Genomic DNA, 19169 nt, shown 5'->3' on the forward strand with positions numbered 1-19169 from the left:
TGAGTAGATAGTAGCCCTGTATTCAAGCAATAGGTGAAGAGATCAGCCCTCTTCCACCTTGTCCCTGGACTTTTATAAAGCCAGCTCTGTATATACCGTGTTCATATACCTCAACCATGTAGTATTGAGGGGCAGACTAGATCATGTTTGAAGCAGTGACCTACAACTCTATCTCCCTTGCCCACCCCTCTACTTTTTAATAAGAGAGTAAGAATCTTAAGCAGGTTCCAGCACAGATCTGGGGCTCCATGTTACTCCTGAGATCATGACCTGATTCCAAATTAAGAGTCAGAGGCCTAACCACTGAGCCACCCAGGCATCCCACTCCTGCCTTTTTCTTTCCTCACCTTTCAGCCTGGTTCTGCCTCTAATTGGCTGTTAGGTGTTGGTTAATACCCTCACTGGTCTCATCCTATTCTTACTCACTGTGCATTTTTCTCTATTATCTAGACTTTGGTCTACTTTATGTACCTTATTTTATTTTTCCCATCCTGTTGTGAGCAACCCCCATAGCCTTAGGTAGATAGTAATTCCCCACCCTAGATCTGGCCTTGCAAGAACACTATTGACCCTCCCCCACTCACACAGGAGCAAGCCAAGACTAGGGATTCAACTAAGCTACTTAGAAAGTACTAGCACATTACTGCTTTAATTTCCTTAAAGTTAGAAAACAAAAGCCAAAGTTTAAGCTCCCGGGGTTGCGTTTTTAAAAACAATTCACAATATTTCAAACTTCAGAATCTTTATTGAATCTCCAAACACATAAGGCAAGTAAAATGTAAGAGGATAGGGGGTTTTCAAATATAAAAACATAAATGAGTAATTTTCATCTTTTCCCCCAGCCCTTTTTTGTCATCAGTTGTTCTCTGTTTGAGAGCGCAGGAGCAGGCATGCCCCAGGAAGGAAAATTTTCCAAATAAGAAGGCAGGGTAGGACCAAATATTGGGGGTGGAGCAAAAACAATAGGCATAGCAAGAAATGGACTGAAACTCGGAGGTCGAGGAGATATAAAGCAGTGAGCAGTAGGGTGAGAAGGTAAACCAGCAATACTGGAAGACAAAGGGAGAAGCTTAGGCCAGTTCTCCACCGGGTGCTGAGGGCCTCCCAGTGGGAAAGAAACATGAGCCAGCCTTTCCTTGCTGGCCATTTTTGTATTTCCTGGAGGCAGCTCCATCATTACCCCTGATCTAACGGTAGGGATGTGTGGGGGGCCTCTAACTTGCAGACCCCTGGATGGAAAGAACCCTTGACCTGGCAAAACCAGGTATAACCTTGCATTATTGCCACCTCTCTGGGTGTCTCCCCTGCTCACCCTTGCCCCCCCTATCATCAGTGCTGGAGGGCTGCCAGAGAATTCCTGGGACACATTAATAGAATCTTGTTCTCTAAGCCTCCAGTCTGCCAACCCCTCAGAGCTATTTACTTCTGGTGTTGCTAGGGACTCTTCAGTAACAACAGGTGGTGGCCCATAGGGGTGTTTGTGAGCTCTGGAACTGTGACAGGAATGCAAGCTCCTGCTGTCTCAGAGGGGAGCTCTCTTGACAGGTCAGTCAACACATTGACAGGAGCTCTCAGCAGGACGCGATGGTGGCCCCAAGCCTCCACATCTTCTTTTGGCATAGAACTTGAACGCTGGAGGGACATGTCTTCCAGACGCGACTCCCGCATCCCACACTCATCTGCAATTGCTCCATTAGGTGAAGGGCCGTGCCCACCAAGGCTTGCAAAAATAGAAATAATTAAATAAATAAATAGGAAATGCAGTGATCTGAGAGTATCTGGAAATATGTGATTGATTAAACTCGCTGAAATATACCTATATAAAGGTAAAGGGAGAGCCTATCTCCTCCCACGTAAAGTCAGCGAGGACTTTTTTAGCCCATGCTCACCATACCGGATGGCTTCTTTTAAACAGATACCCCAATTTTCCTTTATGGCTTTCTTGTGGCTCCACCCCATTCCTCATTTCCCCACCTCATCAACGCAGCAAGGAAGCGAAGACCCAGAGAGTTTCTTTAAAGGATGCATGCGCAGGCTTGCCATAGAAAACAGCAGCTCTTTCCAGTCCCGCCATAGGACCCATGCTCCACTAAAGCCCAGCATTCAGATTATGGCACGAGTGTTCTAGAAAGTTTTGTAAGGAAAGAATTTTTTTTTTCTTTCTTCTTTCTCCACTGAAGTAAAAGAAAGGTTATCTGTGTTAACAAATGCTCCAGGGGCGCCTGGGTGGCTCAATGGGTTAAAGCCTCTGCCTTCAGCTCAGGTCATGATCCCAGGGTCCTGGGATCAAACCCCACATTAGGCTCTCTGGTCAGTGGGGAGCCTGCTTCCTCCTCTCTCTCTGCCTGCCTTTCTGCCAACTTGGATCTCTGTCAAATAAATAAATAAAATCCTTAAAAAAAAAAATGCTCCAGTGTGTTTGTCTTTCTGAAGCATCATTCACCATTTGCAACAGAATTTTGTTAAATTTTTCTTTCATTCAACCCGTACCACACCCTAGAGAACGAATTTCCTCAAGTTTAACACCAACTATTTGGACTAAAGATTTGCAATTTTGTTTCAAAATTACATTTAAGAATTGCTGCCCTTGGGGCGCCTGCGCGCCTTAAGCCTCTGTCTTCGGCTCAGGTCATGATCTCAGGGTCCTGGGATCTGAGCCCCCATCAGGGCTCTCTGCTCAGCAGGGAGCCTGCTTCTCCCTCTCTCTCTGCCTGCCTCTCTGACTACTTGTGATTTCTCTCTCTGCCAAATAAATAAATAAATAAAATTGCTGCCCTTAAATCCGGTATTTTTAGTACCAGATTTTGTATCCTGCAAGGTTTTTGTCTGTGATCCCTTCCTTCACTCTCTCCAGCCCACTTGTCCCTGTCCCAGTAACACAAAAAACAATTAAAAATGACTTTTGCCTTCAAAATTAAACAGTACTATACAGTTTTGTACTTACACATTTTCAATACAAGCCATGCAAAAAGTTGATCAGGAAAACCTTTGTGAAGTGATAGAGAAAACCAGCAGAATGCTGATGTAGGCCAATTCAGTCTGGAGAGAGGACTTGCATTTCTGCCTTAGAGCTGCTTGGCAACTTGGATGAAGCCAGAGACCAACTGTTTCTAGATTTGGAGTTCTCTTTCTGAGGTTAACAGTTGCTAGGGAAGGGAGGGAGGATAGGAGTGAGGAGGAGGAGGGGATAAATCTGTGACACTCCTTTGAAACTAAATGTAAGACTCCTTTTTGCATAGTAGATGGATGGTAAAGACTTTTCGCTAAGTTAACCCTGTTGCAGGCCAGATGGAAAGACAAATCATTTAAAGATTTTAGAAGAATCATGGAGGCCTGGTACTTTATTAAAAGTTACCATGTTTCTTCCTTGTGTTTGAAAATACTAACATTGAGCACTGTGCCATGCCTAGTCATTTAATTTAAAATTTCAGTTTTGAAGATGCATACATGATGGAGAACAGAAATTTATAGGGTTAAATTGGTTTTCAATCTGAGTCTCTTTTTTGAAGTTGGGGAAAAAATAGCGTCATAAAAAAATTACCCTAAAAATCATATTGGCTTTAATTTTTAGTCTCTCCGTTTTTTTTTTTTCTACCTTCTAGTTTACTGGTTCTGTATGTTGACGCTCATGTGTGCTTCTGTGAGTGTGTTATGTATATATTTCCTGTAATAGAGCTCTGTAAATATACATTTTTCCTGAAATAGAATTCTGTGAACTTGTCTTCAAAGGGGAAGGGGAATGGAAGGCATAACAGATATCATAAATTTATGAATATTAGTTCAGATTTCACCTTGTAACTTCTTTGCAGAAAGCACTTTCTGTTCTTTGAGCCTAAATTTCATTCTCCTCCTCCACTTTAAACTAGTATGCTTCCCCAGATTTTATTTTCTGCCATTGATATATAGATTGATTGCTCTGAAATTACAATGGCCATCCCCTCACTAAAATTACTAATCTTGCTCTAGGATAAAGCCATAAACTTGGCTCACTTACTTAAATTTACCTGAGATTTGCACTTTTCAGACAATACCTTGAAGACTTTAAAATCTTTCTATATTCCCAATATCAGAATATGCTGTTATATTTCAAAGGTTACATATTCTTTCTTAAAGAAAGATAACAGACTCAAATACAATGTGTTTCAAGTTATATATGGAATGTGTGTGTAACTGTGTGTGCATGTATGTGTGCAGTGGATAAGTATAAAATACTAATGCAAAGAAATTGTCAGTGCTTTGAAGCAACACAATTCATGATAGAAATAACCTTTTGGGTCTGTAAATCCCGATCTTCCTGCCAGGGTGCCTTGTCCAAGTATGTACAGCATTGAGGGTTTTTTGTTTTGTTTTGTTTTGTTTGTTGTTTTTTTAATCTCCTTGAAAGATGAAAGCGGCATGTTTCCAACATTTCTCCCAAAAGAATCTATTCACTTGCCTAGCATGGTTCACTATTAAGAAATTTCTTGATTCTCCAGCTTTCTTTATATTTTTCTTCAGTTTATTATTTCCTTGCTCTTTTACGTAAGAAAAATTGTTATTAGCAATATAACTGTAGTGGAGCATTAGAACTTTCTTAACACTTACTATGTCAGAGGGAAATTGTGCTAATGCCTAATAGGTGGTAAGTCACATTTATATATTTTATGCTTTTTTTTCCCTGAATAATGGCAAGGAAGCCCCAGGAAACCCTTTTATGCCTATCAAACTATTGCCATCATGGGCTGGTTTACCTAGAAATGTCTGTTTAGTAAAAATATATTAATTGGATTACATAAAAGTGAAGTATAATATGGACATCAAATAGCTGGGCACAGTGACAAAGCCAATGGCACCAGAGAATTTTCCAAAACCATAATAGGTATTATAAATTTATAGATACTAGCTCAGATTTGCCTTGCAACTTGTTAGCTTTTGTGCAATGAATGTTTATTGAATGCCTACTGCATTAACAATTTGGTTCAGTGTGCCTTATATCAAAAAGTTAAATATGCAATTAATGGGGACTTCAAGGAATATTCAGACTTTCTAGGAGAACAAAATAACATCTATAAAAGAATCAAAGAATTGTATAAAAATAAATACAGACAACTCACTACATGTTGTAAACTAATACCACAATTAAAATTCAGAAGAAGGAACTGTAATTTTAGGTTAAAGTAGCTGTGAAATACTTCACATGGGAGGATCAATGTGCTGTATATTGCAAAAAAGGAAATGGTATTCTGTGTCAAGAATAGGTATGGAAGCAGGAATGAAGGAGAATTTTTGGAATTTTTAAATTTAGTTTTATTTTTTTATAAGACTTTTACTTATTTACTTGACAGAGATCAGAAGTAGGCAGAGGCAGGCAGAGAGAGAGGAAGGGAAACAGGCTCCTTGCTGAGCAGGGAGCCAGATGCAGGGCTTCATCCCAGGGCCCTGGGATCATGACCTGAGCTGAAGGCAGAGGCTTTAACCCACTGAGCCACCCAGGAGCCCCCATTTTTGGAATTTTTTAGTTCAGATTTCTAATCCCATCCAGGGCTCATATTTGCCAGAAATGGAAATTAAAGAACCACTTGGACTGTCTAGAGAGAGCAAGATCAGTAAGATAATAGTCAAGTGGTACCAATCAGGTAATATTCAAAGGCACTCACATTTTCTAAAGGAAAACTGGAATCATCTCAAAACCTACCTTTTGCATGGAGTACTGGGTGTGGTGCAAAAAACAATGAATACTGTTACCCTGAAAAGAAATTAAAAATAAATAATAATAAAGTTAAAAAAAAAAGAGATCGTTGAGCTACCTCAATTATCCATTGAGTTCTGAAAATGCAGTACTAAAATGTATGTCTTTTTTGTTTGTTTCTTTGAGTGACTGTTTTGGAGAGGGAAACGTGGGTAATGGAAATTGAGAATTTGCCAAAAAGTAGCTTAGATTTGAAAGCAGCTAAGATATAAATGCTTTTCATTACCCATGGCCTCTTGTTTCATGACACAGCTCTATACATGACATACCTCTCAAAAGGTTTTGAAGACTGTCGAAATGCTAAGTAAGGATGGTAGAAGGCTATATTTACTTTTGTAAAATAATTACGATTAAATGTGGTTATACTACCAAATCACGCTGTTGGGTTTATTCAAAGAAATTTTGCAGATGTGTATGTGTATAAGCAAAGTTTCATTTAAAATACATCCTTTCTCTTTTACTTAGAAAAAGAACTCAAGGAATAGAGACATAAGAATGGCTTTCTCTGTTTCCATTAGGCTAATCAGGAAGGGATGAAGAGATTGTCATGCTGATCTCTGGGGGACTGTTGCCAAAAGATTCCATCCCTTAACTCACTTTCAAAATGCAATGTAACTATTCTTTTGGAAAGTTCTGCAAGTTTAGGATATTGAAAAGTACTTCTCAAAGACAGACCAGATATTTTCAAGGGTCTGTTGCTATTTAATTAAGCAAATTTTAAAAAGCATGATTATATCCCAAAATGTGTCAGACAGCATTATTCAGTTGCAAAACTATAGGCAGTACTCCTATCCTCTTTGCCACCAGCTGTTCTGCAAACCCTGTGTGGTAAGTGATGAGGATAAACAAGTGAGAGTATGGTTACTTCACCACCAGCACTTGCAAAAACAACTAACAATATATGCCTCACTGTTGGACCTATTTGTATGTTCAACATATTGTCATTGTTTTTCTCAAGTTCTTTGCTCCAGATTTTAAAAAAAAAAAGTTTCAAATCAGGTATTTATGGCAGTTACTCCAAAACGGATTATTTCTTTGTATAAATCAGAAGCTATCACTTCCTTGAACATCTGTTACTCTATTTTTTCTTGATTTCCTGAGAGTGAGAACTGGAAATTAAGTAGCAGTACAAGCTAGATGGGGGTGGGGGGAAGGAAAAGGAAACCAAATTGTTTTGTTTTGTTTTGTTTTTTACCACTCACTCTGTATCAGTCATCTAATATATTTTGTCTCATTTAATATTTAGAGAAAACTTTTAAGGCAGTTGTTATTATTATACCTATTTTAGGGATGATGATAAAAAGAGTTGGAGAAGTTAAGCTTTTTTTTTTTTTCTGAGACCCCACAGCTAGTAAATGGCAGACAATATTCAGACATAGCCAATCTGACATCAAAGCCCACATTTCTTCCATTTAACGGCTTAGCTTCCTAATTGTAACTCTAGGTGAATCATAGGGGTAGCTCAGATCAAAACATGTGTACCGGATCTGAGTTTAGTTTATTTAATTCATGGGCTTACTGATTCATCCTAAGGTAGTTCTGCAATAAAGAAATTATTCAAGCTGCAAAACACCCCAAAATGGCAGTCTATGCAGGGATGCAGCAGGTGATGATTAGGCATTTGGTGGTACTATGGCAAGATGGTAAAGCTAAAAACTCTGTATGGAGCAACTGGGTTGATGACAGAAAAAATAAATTAGCCATAACACAGCATTGAGTGACTATTACTAACAAACTAATTTTAATATGTGCCCAATATTGCTAATATTAAGCTTAAATTAATGTTGAACTCTTGAGCTGCAGATATAAGATTCCTCATATTTTTTCCCATGGCACTAAGATGAAGCTGAACCTATAATGGTGGTTAGATCACCCACCTTCTAGTATTAGAGCAAATGGAAGAACTTAGAGTTAACTCTGTGTGTGTTGGGTGAAATAGGGAGTAGGGTTGAGTTGTCCAATGAGCTATTAATGATAACTCTGGAGAATATCTTTCTGAATTAGAGAGATGTATTAATTTAGAAATAAAAGTATTTTATGTTCACATTGGTATATGTTGTAAATTAAGATACAAACATGGACAAATATGTAAAACAAGGAAACTTAATGAAAAATGTTAGTTTACTATAGCCCATTAGACCATAAATCTATAATGATGACATATACATATATGTATATTCCCCATGCTAGAATTAATTGGTGAGCAAAGGAGTTATTTTATTCTCTAACATACAGAACATACAGATACAGACATGAGAACACTAAAATAAAACTTTTTTTGGACCATAACCAATGCCTCAGTTCTTATTGCTCAATAAACCTCCAAATATGATTACTTTTGAACAGTTGTGTTCAGTTTAGTTATGCAGTTATTCATACTTAATTTTTTGAGCTCTTGGTTTGAAAAACAAAAACTACTTTAGAGTAATTTCTTCTTACTTGTAATTAAGACACTGTAAATTCAGGTTGAAAACATTTTATCAAACTTTATTAAAATGAATCATATGTGCCAAGTTGTTGAGAACTTTGCTTCTGGAATCAGAGGAACACTGACTTGGTTTAAAGTCTCAGCTTTACAACTTCTCAGTTTTGTGATCTTGGGCAGGATTCTTAAATTCTCTGAAGCTCACTCTTCCCATTTGTAAAGTGATATTATAGATAGAATTATATTAAATCCTGTGTGAGAAGTAACTGTTAAATACTAGGTAATTAAAATGTAATCCTTTGCCTTGTACATTTTAGACTCAGTTTTCTTATACGGAAAATGGGGATGATGATACCTCTTAAACTATTTCAAGGCAGTTGAGAAATTTAAATATGATAATTATGTGAAACTGCTTTGCAATCTGTAAACACTTCACATATATTAGGCTAATGTAACTGAATGATATTTCTGAGGCAAGAGGACTTTAGGGCATACTGTAAATAGCATTGTTGGATAGTCACCTATTCCACCTACACCTAAGGCCATTTTTCATTTCCTGAATCATTAAGGTGGGGAGGATAAGCTACACTATTTAAAAAGCCCCATGTTGTAAATACTTGAAAGTTTTTAACTGGTGCTTCATAAATCTTATCCATTGTTGTATTTAATGCAGTAGCTGTATTAAGATAACAAGTCTGCATTTTCATATTTGACTATGTATTTAATTGGGTTTTGGAAACTTGTGTTTCACAGCAGGAAATCTTCACTGAAAGATCCTGTGATAATTAGAATGAAAGGCCTGAAAATTAAAAAAAAAAAAAAAAAAAGTTGCTTTGGCTCCCTGATGGTGAAGAGTTGATTGATTCTCTGAAGGGTTTGCTACGTTTAGAGAAAAAAATAGTTTTTTTCCCATTCCAGTTGCCCCCCACACACCACTTAAGTGGTCAAATCAATAGGTTGCTGAAGGAAGTGTTAACATTTTTATAGACTGACAGTAATACAGTGTTCGAGAAAATTTGCTCATGAAACTCAAAATTAAAATAATAAAACCCATCCCAAGAGACCATTATTTTTATTATTATTATTTTTTTTAAGATTTTATTTATTATTTATTTGACAGACAGAGATCACAAGTAGGCAGAGAGGCAGGCAGAGAGGAAGGGAAGCAGGCTTGCTGCGGAGCAGAGAGCCTGACACAGGGCTCGATCCCAGGACCCTGGGATCATGACCTGAGCTGAAGGCAGAGGCTTTAACCCACTGAGCCACCCAGGTGCCCCTATTATTTTTTTTAAATATTTTATTTAATCATTTGAGAGAGATGGAGAAAGAGAGAGCGCAAGCAGGGGGAGAGGCAGAGGGATAAGGAGAAGCAGACTCCCCACTGAACTGGGAGCCTGACATGGGGCTCAATCCCAGGACCTGGAGATCATGACCTGAGCTGAAGGCATTCACTTAACCATCTGAGCCACCCAGGTGTCCCCACAGAGACCATTCTTAATTCTTGTCTGAATTATGCTGTGTGCTTATGTTGTTACATTTGTTCAGAAGTCCTGGATAATTACAAGTGCTGTGAGGTCATTTATTTGCTTTCATTTTCGAAGTGTTTCAGATCTTCCACTTTTCATTTTTAGAGTAGTGAATTGGTATGTGTGTTTATTTATTTATTTTTTATTTATTTATTTGACAGACAGAGATCACAAGTAGGCAGAGAGGCAGGCAGAGAGAGAGAGGAGGAAGCAGGCTCCTCGCTGAGCAGAGAGCCCAATGCGGGGCTCGATCCCAGGACCCTGGGACCATGACCTGAGCCGAAGGCAGAGGCCTTAACCCACTGAGCCACCCAGGTGCCCCGGTATGTGTGTTTATTAAGGGGAAGAAAAGATCAGACTGTGGGTCTGACAATGGGAAAGTGCCTCTTGGAAGATTATTAGCAGGTAACAGTAATCTTACTCAAATATCAAAGTCTCAACAGCCCCCTAGTAATATCTGAACAAAGTGATGAAACCTTCTAGAGACACTGGGTCTTTCTGCATATGGGCAAACCAGAGCAAGTGGTGGTACAAACTATTGCACTCTTTTAGGTAACCTATACATGTATTTATATCTGTGGTTCCCAAATTTTACTGAGTAACACACTTTCTTGGAGATCCTATTAAAATAACAGATTCCTGGGCTCCACCTCCAAGATTCTTATTTAATTGATTGTAGTGGGATCCAGTTATCTGCAGTGGAAATATTTACTGAAGATCACAACAGAGAAATACTGACTAGATGGTCTTACGGCCTTGAAGCCTAGTCTTCTGGGGATGGACCCAGCCTTCTAGTGGTCGCTTTTATTCTCTAACATACAGAACATACAGATACAGGTATGAGAACACTAAAATAAAACGTTTTTGGGACCATAACCAATGCCTCCGTTCTTATTGTTCAATAAACCTCCAAATATGAGTACTTTTGAACAGTTGTGTTGAGTTTAGTTATTCAGAGCAGCAACTCTGAAAGTGTTGTCTAGGGAAAACTAGGGTTGTCAAGATCCTTTTAGGGAGTCCACAAGGTCAAAATATTTTCACTCTTACATGAAGACATTGTTTGCTTTTTTCACTTGCACTTTCTTAAGAGTAAGTAGTGGTGTTTTCCAGAGGCTACATGACATGAGATGTCATTGGTTTGATGATTAACATATATGTGCTTGTATATCCCTGTGTTTTAATTTCTGATACAATAAATATTGATAGATATAACCTACCTAAAGAAAAACTCACTGTGGAGTTCTGAATAATTTTTAAGAGTATAAAATGGCCCGTGGAGAACCTGGCTGGGTCAGTCAGTAGAACCTGAGACAGTTAATCTCAGGGTTGTGGATTCAAGCCCCACACTGAGTATAGAGATTGATGTGAGAAACAAAGGCAGAAGAAAAATTATGAGATTTCCTTACTATCTACAGCCAACCCATTGACAAGTCCTTAAAACAGGCAGAGCAATATTCCTCTAGGGACTCAACTGCCTGGATGTTACTGCTTTGCTAAGGGCAAAAGGCAACCTTAGCCAACCCCCAGGATGCTGTAAGTCAACATTAACATATACAAATTCCTTTGCAAACTTTTTTTATCTCTATTCCCCAAGATAGAGTTGGCAATCATCCCCCAAGCATATGCCCCCCAAATATACATCTGAAGGGTCTTGTGATAAGGTTTATGCAAATAAATGATATTTTATCATCAAGAGCTAGCCTCCTCAAGGTCCTGGGAACATTGCTTCTAAAATTCCTTAGAAACTTATACAATCCCTAACCACCTCTCAACTTGAAAGTGTATAATAAGCCACTCCTCAAGACCCCAGTGCAGCTCTTTCTGCTCACAGATCTTGTTCCTGTGCTTTAATAAAACCACCTTTTTGCAAAAAAGATGTCTTAAGAATTCTTTCTTGGTTGTTGGCTTTGAACCCTAACGGCTTTCTCACATCAAAGATTACTTATTTTTATGCATTATTTATTTTTTTAAGAGTATAAAGTGGTTCTGAAGCTAGCATCCATCTTGTTAGTCCAGATGAAAGCATAAATACTAGAGTAATACTGGACCAGTTAAGGAATCTTAGGAACCTTCAGAATGCAACACCACCAGTTTACAAGTAATTAATCAGCACCACCCTAAAGATAGAATCGTCAGATGTACATAATGAAATCTGTAACATAAAGAATGAAGATTTTTTTTTTTCAGATTCCTAGTCTCTTGAGATGGAAAAGACCTCCAGGGAACCAGATGAAGCATCACCAGAACACCTGCTAGTATGACTTCATGGGCTTCCAATCAGTGACATCCACCTACTCAGGAGAGGAGACCCCTGCACCAAATTTTGCCATTAAAACCCTCACTTGCAAGCTACAGAGAGTTTGGAACTTTTGAACATTAACCCTCGCCCATCCCCCACCCTCATCCTCCTGGGTGGCACCACACAAATAAATAGCCTGTCCTTCTTCATGCAGAAGCTCAATGTCAGTTTTTATTTGTTTACTCTGCATCAGGTGAGTGAACTCTTGTTAGGTTCAGTTATAGCCCCAGATCAAAAAGTTTTAAAATTTATGTTTTATTTAACCAAACATAGTTTTAAATGTACATCATTTAATGTAAATTGTAAAATTGCTCCCAAATCTCAATGAAATTTTGAAGCTTGTTAAAATATTCAGATTTTGGGGGCACGTTGGTGACTCAATGGGTAAAGCCTCTGCCTTCTGCTCAGGTCATGATCTCAGGGTCTTGGGATGGAATGCTGCATTGGGCTTTCGGCTCAGCAGGGAGCCTACTTCCCCCTTCTCTCTCTGCCTGCCTCTCTGTCTACTTGTGATCTCTCTCTGTCAAATAAATAAAATCTTTTTAAAAAAATTCAGATTTTTAATTTTTGCATCCTTTTATAAATCCTTAAGATGGAAATGAGTAGGGACGCCTGGGTGGCGCAGTTGGTTGGACGACTGCCTTCGGCTCAGGGCGTGATCCTGGAGTCCCGGGATCGAGTCCCACATCGGGCTCCCAGCTCCATGGGGAGTCTGCTTCGCTCTCTGACCTTCTCCTCGCTCATGCTCTCTCTCACTGTCTCTCTCTCTCTCTCAAATAAATAAATAAAATTTAAAAAAAAAAAAAAAAAAAAAGATGGAAATGAGTAGTATAAGACAAGACAACAATTATTGACTTATGGGATGTCTCCTGTACTATCAAATATTATGTAAGCCGCTACATATGAGATAAAATATGTTTTGGCTTGAGGGACTTACATTCATTTGGGGAAATAAAAATGAGTCATCTCAAATAAATATGTAATTGTAGAATGTTTACATTATTTTCCTTAAAAATAATCAAAAGCAAAGATGGGTGGAAGTTAACCAGTTTAATCACAGAGGACTTCTCAGGAGAGAGAAAACTGCAGTTCTACTTCAAAGGATAAAAAGGATTTGAATAGGAAAAAAAAAATTGTCAAATTAAATGTATTCCTAAGAACTACTACAAAGAGACTTTAAGAGGGATTTCAATTTTCATTCTTGAATCTTTCTATTTCATTTGATTTTTTGACTTAACATCATTTTACCAAACAAGAGTATTTTTAAATAACAAAGAATATTATCTCAGAGATCTAAAATAATATCCAGACTATTTGGGGCTAAAACACTTGTGTCATTGTCTTACAAATTAAGAAGAAACTGTTTTCCCAGTGGAATTAGATCAAATTATCACAGACTTTTTATTTTCCCCCACCATTGGCCTTTGACCACATAGAAAACTATTACTAAGGCCTGGCTTCAAAATCGGATAGTCCCTTTGTTCTTAATCCATGTAGCTACTTTATTTTTATACACCTCTGCGTAAATTTGTTTTGTTTTACTCTGTTTTATGCATTTTTATTTAGTTAGTTAGTTAGTTAGTTTGTTTTTGTTTTATGCATTTTTAAATGATCAGATTATTTTGGACTGAAGGCATGTGGTGAGACTCAAGCACTCTCTAGGGAACTCCAGCTAACGTAATATATGGAGTGTCCAGTTGCTGGATTGTTTGTTCCCAGAACTCTGTAATATCTACTGGGAAATTTTACAACTGCTCCAGAGAAGGAATCAATGTCTTGTCTCTACTCAGTGCTGATGGTGGCTTGCAATTCACTTTAAAATTGCCTCATGATGACCACTTTCTATTATATCAGCAGTAAATGAAAGCAGTAGTTCCTGCTTTTGCTAAATTCATCAGACTTTATTTTTATACTGGAGGATAAAATCACCTTTATCATTATATTTGATCCCTGAAAAACTTTCCCAAGGGTCTCTGGGCATCCAGTTGAAAGAAGACCATTCCTATATGTTTACATTACATTCCTATGTGTTTATTGTGCATAATATTGCACCATTGTTTGGGTTCCCTGAGATTAAAAAAAAAATTGATCTCTTGCCCTCTCCACTGTGTATTTTCCAGAAAATTTCTTCATGATTTCATTGGACTTAAGAAAACAGCAAGGGAAAGAAAATTTTTATTATGCAAATATAAAAATCATCAAAGTGGGGGAGCACACACCAGATAGATTTAATGAAAGCTCAGCCTCCTTTTCAATATTTACTGCTTGTAACCAAATTAAATTTCAGATTATATTTAGTAAGAGGATTACAACATTTAAACAAATAATGACTTTATGCTGCAAAACCTAATTATATTTGTTTAGTCTTGTGCCTTGGATCATTCACAGGAAAGAGTTTTGGAATTGCCAATATGAAGTTTTTAGTATTCATTATATCACACACTCTTGTAGGTACTCAGAACCAGTTGCCCTAAAATGTGTCACTTCAGCTTGCAGATATTTCAAGCTGAAAACAATCAAGTCTGAAAAGATTTAGGAAGAAACTGACTTTCCCACTAACTGCTTATAGGAATATTGATTAAGGACCTTCACCAGGAAGAGGGCTATCACCATAGATAAATACATTATAATAAGAATTAAGGGTGGTGGGCAAGAATTAAGCAAAATATTTTTTGTTAAAATTCCTCTCTATGTCCCATTGTTGCTGTATAGTCCAGAAAACATTTGTTTGCCAAAAAGTTACTGTTTTTCATCTTCCTATAAATTGCTTTCCTTCCCTTTGAGGTCCCAGACCCTTTCTTCCCTTACTTCAGAATGACTATAGCTTATCTTACCTATCTTTGGAAACTCTCATGTTTATGTGGATTCCCCATACATATGTAATGTAATTAAATTTGATTATCTCCTGTTATCTCTCATGTTCTTACATCAGCCAAAAGACTCTTGAGGGGTGCAGGACAAGTTTTCCTCTTCTACACCCTATTATTTGCTAACAGAAGCTACATTGTATTTTATTTTGATTTTGAAGTTTGTTTATTTATGTCATTGTTGTTATTATTATTATTATCATTATTACTATTATTAGTTATCTCTACAACCAGTGAGGGGCTTGAAGCCCCGGAGAGAAATGACCGGAGATCAAGAGTCACAGGCTCTTCTACCGGAGCCAGCCAGGAGCCCCCAGAAGCTACATTTTAGATTCCACTACCTTCTAAACCCAAACTTTGGATCTGATATTGAGGTATAATTTGGATTTGGAATTAAGATATGATACATCTACAAAACAATTTTCCCTCATGGCTTAAGTGAATGAATCTTTCTGAATCAAACTGAATTCAGTTGATGCTATTCAACATTCTGTTATTAAAAAAAATACAGTACAGAATTAACTTAAAGATGAGATTTTTGGAAACGTAATATGATTTAAATATAAATCCATTTCATGGCAACATACCAGAATATACCACTGTTATGGAACCTGGACTGGATCCTCACAGAAGAACCAAGTGGCACTCAGAGACTTTGGAGGATCGGAGGTTTATTTAACACAGGTGGGCTCACAGGAGGTTGTTCTACAAAGTTCTGAGCCCTGAGCATAAGCAGGGAGGGGAATTTATATGTTTCTACTTCCTCATACTTGGTACTTTCGGCGCGCTGGAAACAGGGTAGAAAAGAAGAACCCAGAAGGGCTTTGAGACAGGGACTGAAATTCCCTTGTTGGTTAGGTCAGTCATCTTAGAGTACAGTTTTCCCTCTATCATCCCCCCCTCTGATGCCCCTTTAGACACCTAGTTTAGAGGGCATCATTATCATCTATTACGATGGCTCTGCAAGGCTAGTATTTGGGCAGTGAACTTAGCAATCCATCTTAAGGTTCCTAAGGCTGCCCAAAAAGCAGTAACAATAACAAATTTCTGGGAGAAAGTCCAGTCAGAAAGGGGAGCAATGTAAAGTCCAGCTCCTGAGGTGAGGGTGGGTGCTGGTGTCATGCAGACAAAAGCCAGGGACCACGGTGAACAGATGTCCATCAGTCAGTGGGGTCTCATCAAAGATGGAGTTGAAGCAGGTCCATAGGATCTGGTTGGGCTTTCCACTGATGTGATTCATCCAACCAGTGAGAGACTTATTCACTCTAGAGCAGTGGACCTATTCAGTGACACCTAAGACCCTGAGGTCAGTAAGGGTGGTTAAAACAATGGTGTGAGGCCCTGTCCACCATGATTTGAGGGGGTCCTTTCTAAAGCTTCTCGGGAGATGTGCCTTCTAGTTTTTCCCAGAGCTTGGAGGTGTTGGGACACTTCTAAGTTTCCAATCTGTTCAAAGTCTCCTCTAAGCCTACTTATTATAGGGGGTGGCCTGCCATAGAGCCTTTGAGGTGAATTATAGCTGCAGCAGTCTTTTAAATACAGTTGACTAGAATAAACAATATCAATGTCCTCCAACAGTTATGCTCTATAGAAGTATGACATTCAGGTCCAGGCATAAGGGTAGTTGGATTTAAAGTGTGACAGGTTTTAGGTATTATTTCAGCCATATCTATCAGTATAGCCTGGTATTTAATAAGTTGACCTCCATCATCCATTGGGGGCCTTTGGTTTCTAGGACGCTCTGGACTTGATGTGAAATCATTACAGTCAGGGGCTGTCCCATAGCAAGTATTGAGGTTCCTTTACCAGGAGCACTGTTGCATGCTTAGAAAACCTTTGTTTAAAATTATACCTCAATAGAGGTGGCTTCTTGGATAAATATAACTGAAAAATATCATTAAGTTTGTTTGCAGTATTAACATTCTAATTACAAAGGATCACTGGCATGTGGGAGAAAACTTGTCTCAGGAGATAAGGTTATCCCCAAGTGCATTACCCAACCAATCATAAAGAAAGCTATATTATCCATTATCTCCACAAGTCCATAGTTAACCCTATGGAGTGGGGTATTTGCTGGCTTTTAGGGAATGATTTCATTATCCCAGCCACACAGAACTGGTCAAGGTGATAAGTTACACAACTGTTGGGTAATCAGTCCCATTTAGCCATGTGCCATGGGATCTTATTATTATTATCCCCACAGAATAATAAGCAAGAAGATTGTCTATGTATGAGTTGCTGTGGTAATTTCTCTTAAGTTTACCTCAAGTTGTCTAGCTTAGGTAAACAACAAACATTTAAAGACAATCAAATCTAGAATTTAACATCCACAAAGGTGGGTATTATTTAAACATTTATTTTTTTTCTAAAATAACCCTCATTTCCAGACATATACAAATCAGAACTAATTTACTTGAGAAACAAGTCCAGTTTTAAAGAACCTGACCTAATTATTTATCTAAGCTCAGCAAGAACAGTGAGTGATCATATAGATCTTTTAGAATCCACTTTGCTGGGACTTTATAAGGAATCTCTAGGTTGAACTTTTAGCAGCCTCTCCAGGCCAGAAGCCAAGCCATGTCCTAAGCCATATACTTGTCATCAGACGTGCCTGCAATACTTTTAAGATTTGGGCAGTTTAATCTTCATGAGGTCCCTTAAATATCCTGAGGTTCCTGTACCTGTCAGGAAGTGACATTCTTTACCCACTTGGTGAGGTTCCTGGGACCTCTGTAAGCAAGGTATTAGGCCAACACTTCCAAGGGGATTTATGTCTCCAGGTTTCATAAAGTCAACCTTAGCTCCTTAAAGCTGTCTGGTCATATCTGAATCCATGCATGTCTTTCTCAAATATGACATTCCAGTCAAAGCCTTGGTAAAATAACCAATGTTCCCAGTGGTGTCCTGTTACAAGGAGAACAGATTCTTACTTATGCAAATGACTAGGATTGTCATGGAATAAGGTATACTTACTGACCCCCTTTGAGTTTCAGAGGGTTCAGATAGAGAGAAAAGTTGACCAGAGCTGAAGGCAGAGGCTTTAACCCACTGAGCCACCCAGGCACCCCCCAGTGTCTTTTTAAAATTCATTTCAATCTTAGTCCATCCTGACCACACATAAAATTCATTTCCAAAGATTTCCTGTCACAAGCCTTCTGCAACTTTCCTTTGCATTCAAGTTTTGTCCCAAGCCATTTCTTTCCAAACAACCACCTCATTTAGGACAAAATTACCTTCTCTTACCTTCAACAAAATGTATTCCCGTTCCTTATCTTTCTTACATATATCCTGCTTTTCCACATATAGAGTTGTTTCCCTTATTTCTGTCAGTCTTAGTTATAGTTAGCAGAATTTTGCACTCTTTAGAAACCTTAATCTCCAGTGAAGACTAAGGAGTAACCATTTGTGAACTGTTACACCAGAATTCTTAAATGACAAATCTATGAATCAGTTAAACACAAAACATGTTTACCAACAGATTTAAATATCCTTAGTTTGTTGCAGTAAGTCAAAAGCACAAACCTTGGGGGTATAGCTCAGGGGTAGAGCATTTGACTGCAAAAGCACAAACCTATGTCCAGCAATCAAGGCTTTAGCACTTTATACTATTTGGAAAAGACATAGATGTTCAACAAATTTAATTCCATTTGTCATCCAACCAAAACTTTAAAGTTTCAGGTTAATAAAGACTTTAAAAACTTTCATGAGACAATTAACCGTTTTAGTCATCTTCTTATTAACAACCCAACGGAGGTAACATGAGGTTATTTGACCTTCAGTAAACCTTGATAGAATAAAAGTTTCACGTTTACTACTGATAACTTAAAAGACACATCTGTCTGAACTAAACCAACAAACTTTGTTTAAATGTTGAAATACGTTCCACCAGGATCTTTTTCATGGTCAATTTTCACTTGAGACACATGGGGAAATCTGGAGTGGGTGGTGTTCAGTCCTGGGGGTGCTCTTCTTGCTCCTTGACAGTGAAAGGAAGGGCCATGGTGCCTGAGGCACTGAGGATGGTTTAGAAGCCAGTGATTTAGGCCGCACCCAAGGTGGTAGAGAAACAGGAGAAGGGGGATGGGGAGGCAGAAGAGACAAAGTGGTGCTATAGGGCAGAGAAAGGGTTCCCCGTTTAGATCATCAGCTCCAGAGGAGCAGACACCATGTTTTCCCACCAGCAAATGGGGGGATAGACAATCCATATTGGGCCAGAGAAGACAGGGATTTTCCCTGAAACAAAGGAATTTTGGCAGCTGATTGGAAATATTCCTTAAAGTCCCCATCCTGAGGACACCTAGGATCATGACCTGAGCAGAAGGCA

General features: G+C 38.4%; 1 protein-coding gene across 1 annotated transcript in view; it reads right to left on the minus strand.

Annotated features, from left to right (window-relative positions):
• Positions 1 to 725: 725 nt before the first annotated feature.
• The window catches only part of PRR32 (proline rich 32), a 209159-nt gene continuing 190715 nt past the window's right edge, over positions 726 to 19169 (minus strand). The window contains 3 exon segments of the mRNA XM_044234823.1: positions 726 to 1500; positions 1503 to 1720; positions 2945 to 3146. Coding sequence (XP_044090758.1) covers positions 827 to 1500; positions 1503 to 1720; positions 2945 to 2964 — 912 coding nt within the window. The 5' untranslated portion in view covers positions 2965 to 3146 and the 3' untranslated portion in view covers positions 726 to 826.

The sequence above is a fragment of the Neovison vison genome, chromosome X (assembly GCF_020171115.1).
Source record: "Neovison vison isolate M4711 chromosome X, ASM_NN_V1, whole genome shotgun sequence".
In the NCBI taxonomy this organism is placed as follows: Eukaryota; Metazoa; Chordata; class Mammalia; order Carnivora; family Mustelidae; genus Neogale; species Neogale vison.